At 33.9% G+C, this 7,761-nt stretch overlaps 1 protein-coding gene across 1 annotated transcript; it reads left to right on the forward strand.

The window, feature by feature from the left end:
- The first annotated feature begins 425 nt into the window (after positions 1 to 425).
- On the forward strand, positions 426 to 2,746 carry LOC111997001 (7-deoxyloganetin glucosyltransferase-like). Its single transcript, XM_065765255.1, has 2 exons — positions 426 to 1,085; positions 1,718 to 2,746. The coding sequence occupies exons 1-2, from the start codon at positions 491 to 493 to the stop codon at positions 2,650 to 2,652; spliced, it is 1,530 nt and encodes a 509-aa protein (XP_065621327.1). The 5' UTR covers positions 426 to 490; the 3' UTR covers positions 2,653 to 2,746.
- The last annotated feature ends 5,015 nt before the right edge of the window (positions 2,747 to 7,761 follow it).

Consider the following 7,761-nt stretch of genomic DNA (forward strand, 5'->3'; position numbering starts at 1 on the left):
ACACTATATATTTGACTCAATCATTTACAGCCACATATGTATATAAACTGGCTTGAGTCTAAGCCTTGACCACGCCTGATTGGGGCCCTGACCAGCACTAATGACTAAATAAATACTCCAGCTACCATTATTGTCGTTTCTTTTTCAGGTACAAAAACGCGGCAAATAAAAAGCCGTGTTATCGCCATTGAACACAAAACATGCCATTTTTAAGAGAGTCAGAGTCACAGAATGATCAGGGTAGTAGCAATATTAATTAGGACATGGGGCATGGTGTTTTTAATGAGGTTGCTGAGTACAGGTCATAATTCATAAGTGGAATTGAAATTTTCAACCTTTTTTGTTTTAATGAGATGGTCCAGCCACCTAGCTGGGTAGAGGTAAGTGTGAAAGTTCATTGTCAAACAGTAGTTTCCCACGAAAAAGACAAAAATACTCAGTAAAAGCTCTGTTATGTTTGGCAGTAAGTCTATAAAAAGAAAGGGCTGGAATGATCTCTGATATCTCTGAACTGTCCTATATATTTTCTGTTTTTGTGTGGGTATTTCGGAGAGAGAGAAAGATGAGTTCCATAACGGGAGCTACAGCTACTAGACCTCATGTTGTTTGTGTCCCAGTCCCACTACAAGGTCACATTACTCCAATGCTCAAGCTAGCAAAACTCCTCCACCATAAAGGCTTTCACGTCACTTTTGTACACACAGAGTACAACCGCAAACGCTTGCTTAGGTCCAAAGGCCCCAACTCCCTTGATGGATTGCCAAACTTTCACTTCGAAACCATTCCTGATGGCCTCCCACCATCGGACGCAGATGTCAGCCAAGACGTTGCCTCGCTTTGCGACTCCACCTCAAAGAATTGCCTAGTCCCATTTTGCAACCTCCTTTCCAAACTCAACGACACTTCGTCTTCGAACGTGCCGCCTGTGACTTGTATTATCTCTGATGGTTGTATGTCTTTCACTCTTGATGCTGCTGACAAGTTTGGAATTCCAGATGTCCAATTCTGGACACCTAGTTCGTGCGGCTTCTTGAGCTATATGCATTTTCGCCATCTAGTTGAACGAGGTTTAATACCACTCAAAGGTATTATACAATCATTATATATGTTAATTTTAAATAAAAACATACAGACAAATGAAAAGTATAAGGTATAAACCTATACATAGAAGATGTGAATAGGAGACCTACAATAGCTTTTACCCTATGTCAATTACATACCTTGTTAGAGATGGGGTTCATATGCTGAATGAAAATATAATATACTAATTGAGATTTCATGTGCACAGAGAAACCGAGTCTTGTAGACGTAGCTACATACTCGTTTTTTTTTTTTTTTTTACTCTATTTTGGCTTGAATTGAGTAAACAAAAATTTTACCAAATAATATATTATTATTATTTTGGAAACTTACGTACTAGTTTTTTTAATATTTTATCATTCAAGTAGGTCATTCACAAATGTGATAAAAAGGGCTTTGCAGAACATCTATAAAACAATTGATATGGGTTGAGTTTGATTCCTCAACTCAATTAGTAGTACCTCTAGAGTCCACTTCTACCCCATACTACGAGTGAAAGAGAAAATGTAAAGACTACCATTAAAGCACCCAAGCGAGCCTTACTATATCCATGTGAATTATGTTTCGTAATTTCATAATCCAATTTTGTTTTTTTCAATTTCTAATTTACTCTTTTGGATTTCTGTGTTATTCACAGATGCAAGCTATCTAACAAATGGATACTTGGAAACAAAAATAGACTGGATACCAGGAATGAAGAATATTCGTCTTAAGGATCTTCCAAATTTCATAAGAACTACAAATGAGAATGACATCGTACTCAAGTTTGTCCTCCATGAAACCGAGAGGACTCCTAGAGCTTCAGCAATCATTTTGAACACATTCGACTCCTTTGAACAGGACGTGTTGGATGCTTTATCCTCCATGCTTCCGCATATATACACCATTGGACCACTTTTATTGCTTGCTGATCAAATTGAGGATGACAATTTGAAATCAATAAATTCCAATCTATGGAAAGAAGAACTAGGGTGTGTGGAATGGCTAAATTCAAAAGAACCCAACTCTGTCATTTATGTAAATTTTGGTAGTATAACTGTTATAACACCTCAACAGCTCATAGAATTTGCTTGGGGTTTAGCAAACAGTGAAAAACCCTTCTTATGGGTTATAAGGCCTGATCTTGTGGAAGGTGATATAGCTATTGTTCCACCTGAATTTGTTACTAGAACTAAAAATAGAGGCATGTTAGCAAGTTGGTGTCCTCAAGAACAAATCCTAAAGCACCCATCAATTGGGGGGTTTTTGACGCATAATGGGTGGAATTCAACACTTGAAAGTGTGTGCAATGGAGTGCCAATGATCTCTTGGCCCTTCTTTGCAGAGCAACAAATCAACTGTATATACTGTTGTACTGTATGGGGCATCGGGATGGAGATAGATAATAATGTTCAAAGAGATGAAGTGGAGAACCTTGTTAGAGAGTTAATGGATGGCAAAAAAGGTAGTGAAATGAAGAAGAAAGTACTAGAGTGGAAGACAAAGGCAGAGGTAGCTACCAGACCTGGTGGAACTTCTTATCAGAACTTGGACAAATTGATTGCGGAAGTTCTCCTAGCTAGAAATGTTTGAACCAAACAAACATTTCATTCCTAAGTTTTTAATGAACGGGCTCTTGTTCTCATCTATTACCTATAATCATTCTAAATAGTTATAGAAAAATCTATTTTGCTGCAATAAAATCCAATTGTGTAATTTGGTAAAATAAAGCATTTTGTTCAATATTTTTATATATTGTTTGCTCATGTGGCAAATTTACTCATTTTTTTAATTTTCAATTATTACCTTTTATCATCAAGAGTCTTGTAGGTCAACTGATTAGAATTTCCTAGAATTTTTAATAGATACATCCAAGTTTCTAATCTATCCCTCCCCCATTGTAATCAATGAATTATTAAAGGGAGAAAAAAAATCTTACTTCTTATATGACCTTGAAAATTTTTCTTAATATTATTATAAATAGTGGTTATATTCCCCTATGCATTCAGATTTTTGATACTAAAAAAATCCAGACATGTTCATGCTTTATTTTTTTTCCCTGGTGTATTCTAGTGCACTTTTTGTGAATTCAAAAAAACCCCTTGCGACATCTTATGTTTCTTGTAACGACTCACTATATCAATTGCTTTTAGAGTCTTTTCATTTTCCTAGCATTTACGTAAATTTACTTCATTTATGTAAGAGAATTTAGAGTAATCCCAGTGTTAGAATCAAAGAAAATTGTTATGGAATTTAGTAGTACACCTTGATAGATTATTTATTTGATGTGTGTATCATGAAACAATTACTGTGCATATTATGAAATTTATTTATATTTTGCTACAACTAGGTAGGGTATTCATGAAATAATTGAACCTTGAATCAATGTATAATTTTCATTACTAGATTATGAAAATTGTTTGTTTATGCTCGGACCCGCGAAAAGATGAAGTCATGCTGTCAAACTAGGAGAAATATTATAGTGAATAAAAAGATGAATCAGGATAAGGTTATGTGATATTGATAGTCTTCTTCTACTTTAATTTATATGCATTGGTGAGATTGATTGCAGATTAAAACTATTTACAAATCTATATATATAAACAGTAAAAATATGAAATCTAGCTTCTACCTTTCCAAAATATCAAGCCGTGAATAATAGATCTTGTGAATTGCCAAATTGGTTGACAGCCAATGTGAGATTGTAGTGTTCAAATAACTGCAAATTTAAAGCAAATGGCATATAGCCACGTTTCTTTATTCAACCATACATCAGGTCACATTGAAGATAAAGTATTTTGATGAGTATGAAATAATTACAATATTGATGTGATGCCACGTTAATATTGACAGTTTTTGTCTCCATACATATGCATGGGTGAGATTACATGTAGGTTAATTCCTTTTAAATAAATTTATTTAGCAAAAAAAAAAAAAAACTTTTAAAAAAAATCTATAAATAGCATTACGATGAAAGGTACACATAACGAAAAAATTAGAGTACCTAGTTATATGAAATGTGTTTAGGGTATCATTTATCACTTTCTCATTTCGGGTATAATACATTAAACTATTGAATATATTTTGAAATTAGTTACAAAATTTCATTGATATAACCGTATGTAAAGTTCTATCAAGATGCCAATAAATTTGTAACCCAATTGTTATTTTCTTAATTAGTGTTTTTAATATAGATGTTCGAATTTTTATTCTTAAATTTTCGAATTATTAATATAAAATAAAAACTTTTCAAGGTTTATAGTAGGAGAATACCATGACTTGAATATGCACTAGCTAGGCTGCAGGGCGGTGATCAACAATTTCTTATATATTTACTAAAGGGTAATCAGAGATGTATTCAGAACGGGTAGAATACTATTTCTTATGTATTGCAATTACAATTGACTGAATATTTTGTCTTTCTCTTCTAATTTCTATGTTTTGTGGGTTCCTAGATTGGCAAATTTGTCTATCCACACGCTAGCGAGGTGGTCTTTTAATTCTAAAGTTTTTGGCTTTTTTGATTTGGATAGCTATTCACCCTATTTGTTTATGAGGGTGAAGTTGGTTGTTCCTTGTAATTTCTTATGGTTTGAAGAGAGAGAGAGAGAGAGAGAGAGAGATGTAGACATTGAAGTGATGCAACTATGAAAGCTCGTAAATATGTTGAAAACACAAGAGCTGTTTAGACCCTCAAATTAAAGTTACGTTTCGATTGATTTTACACTAACTTAATACTAAGTGCAGAATAATGTAAAAGCGAGCGAATAAACAAACAAGCTACTCTAATCCATAATCAAAGCAACATAACAGTAAAATGGAAAGTAAAAGAGTAGGGAAGAAAGATGCATACATAAGATAACACGCTGATGTGTTATTGAAGGGGAAACCACAGAACTCGGCGAAAAACCTCTTCGCTGCCCTCCAAGCAGTAATCAATCCACTAGACAATCAGTTGAGATACATGGGTTAGCAAGAGACCCTCCAAGCCTAATCTACCCGATGTACCTAAGCCCTCCAAGCTCCTACTCTAATAAGGCTTCTCGAAACCGTGTCTGGTCTAGTTTTTCGGATCCTGCAACAAGCTCCATGTTGCATCTGTCATCCTTGACTTTTTTCAATGCTTCCCAGTAACACCAAAACTTCACTTGATACTCCAAAAAGGTGTGGTAAGTGTTTGGGTCTCTCAATGGTATAGAAATAGAGAGATAGGAGTTGAGGAAATTTCACAAGCAAATGTGTAGAGGATTGTGGGTATAACAATCTCTAACTCTCAAGGTGTTTGGCTAAGATTGTGGGTAATGTGAGTATATATAGTGTAGGCATAGAAAGTGTGTATTAGAATGGATAGGCTGGCAGAACCGAATGTATCGCGGTTGTCTCGCGGCAAGGCCTTACCAGCGAGATACTCACGAGACAGCTATCTCCATCCTGGCTTGACTCTTTGCATTCCAGCATGTGCAAGGTTCATAAGTCACTTCGCGAGATGCTTAGTCGCGAGCTACCCACAAAAACTCTTCAGTCTTCAATTGCTTGAGTCTTCACACACTCTCTCTCTATCACACAACCCTTACAATCAAACCTCACAATAAATACATGGTACAAAAGATTGAACAATAATTACAATCAAATTTGGCACAGAATAAAAGCCAACAAAACACATAGTTGTAAATAACAACTTTACAAGCTTCAATTAGCAGTTAGCCACTTAGCTGTTTGCTCTCAAATTTCGAACTGATAATCATCTACCATTTTTCATTAAATAAAGCCGTGAAAATCCTCTAAACAATTTTTAAATATGGTGTAAACAAACTCAACTTCCTTTCATGTTTTTAAATTTATTTACAGATTATGGTAGGGACAAAAGTATGCAACATATGATGACCTAGACGATATTGGGAATTAGAAGCGAGTTACGACAAAGTAAAGCTATATGAAAATGGAAACCTCAGCTGTATCTACACGGAACCTGATTCAAAGTTATTGACAACCATAAACTTAAATAAGAGAGTTTAAGTTATTGGCAGACCTCGAGGTAGACCATTGATGATAGAGTCAGAGATGGAGCCAGAGAGGGTACTACCAATGGAGAGACAAAATGCCATTTCAGTTAAAATATGCTTAATAAGTCTAACAATATAACCCTAATTAGATAAGCAATCCGTTAGCAAAACTGGATTTTAGCTACAGCCTTATAAATTATCCAGTAATAGATAACATCTGCTTTGGTAGCCATATTTACTTGATTTAAAAAAAAAAAAAAAAAAAAAAAGGTGAAAGACACTAAGACAAATTTTGTGCCTGTTTTGGTTATCTCGATAGCCATATTTACTTGATTTATAAATAAAAAAAAAAAAAAAAAAAAAAAAGGTGAAAGCCACTAAGACAAATTTTGTGCCTGTTTTGGTTATCTCGATTGAACTGGCTTGGATCTAGTGCTCTTGTGCACTGCACCCCTTGAGATTTGGACATATGTCAAGCAATTGTCAATTGTTCACATTTCAACGGGTCTAATGTACATCCTAGTCACCCAACTTAAAAACAAAAAGTGGTGATCCCATAAATTAATACTAGCAATTGTTTGATGATTATTTTGAACATGCTTTAGAAAACTTCTTTTTAGTTGGCTCTAGTTAGCATAAATGAATATCTTATCATTGAATAAAAAATCTAGAACTATACCAAAAATCAATTGGTGTTTTGATTTAATTAATGATAAAGAACAATTATTATAGAGTGGATATCATAAATAAAAATTCTATCATATCTATCACAAAATATTGTTTTTAATTTTTCATTGTAGAGAACGGTTTTCTAAAATGACCTAAACCTATTATCACATGCTTTTCTTTTCTTTTTTGGTGTGTGTGCGTGTGTGTGTGTGTGGAGGGAATGCTCTTGTAAATAACTTAATGAAATTTATGTAATATTTTGAGTGTTGAGAACAAACCAAATAGGCCAAGCTCTTGTTTGGTTGGGTTCTTTTGAAACCACAACTTAAAAAATTGTTCTAAAAAATCACCGTGCAATGTTTTAAGAGAACGTGTTTTGGGTTTACCCAAAAAAAAGAATAAAAAAAAAAAAAAAAAAAACATGTTTTGGGTGTTTTCATATCTCTTTACAAAATCAAGCCAAGTAGCTTTTTTGTTTGAGGTATATGTTCTTAACCTTTTTTTTTTCTTCTTTTAATTTCTATTTTCTTTTCTTTTCTTGATTTGATTATGTTGTAATATGCTTATTTAGTTTAGGTTCCCTTTGCTTTATTGTTTTCAAGCATGTTAAGTTGTTAGATTTATCATTTTAAGTTTTTGCTCTATTTTTTTGCTTTGCTTTTCTGGGTTAGGGTTCTTGGGTGTGTATGTGTATGCATACTGAAGCCCAAAACCCTAATTCAACCTTTTTTTGCTTCTGTTTCTTTTTTATGTTTATGCAATATTCTTCTGTCTTGCCTTGTTTTATGCTACTCAATCCTCTATTTCTCTGTTTAAGTGTTTGTTTATTCTTCACACATTAGATTAGGGTTTCCTTTCAATTATAAATCTTTGATATACCATGAACTTGCATTCATATGATTGTGCATTAATGTATAGGTGCTGTGATGCGGTAAGGTAAGTCATACATTCATATGAACATGCATTTGTTTGTGATATGACCTTGATCTTGTTTTGGTGAAACATAATGTGTAAGAATGTAGGCCATGCC

The sequence above is a fragment of the Quercus suber genome, unplaced genomic scaffold (genome assembly GCF_002906115.3).
Source record: "Quercus suber isolate HL8 unplaced genomic scaffold, Cork oak 2.0 scaffold_618, whole genome shotgun sequence".
NCBI classification, from domain to species: Eukaryota; Viridiplantae; Streptophyta; class Magnoliopsida; order Fagales; family Fagaceae; genus Quercus; species Quercus suber.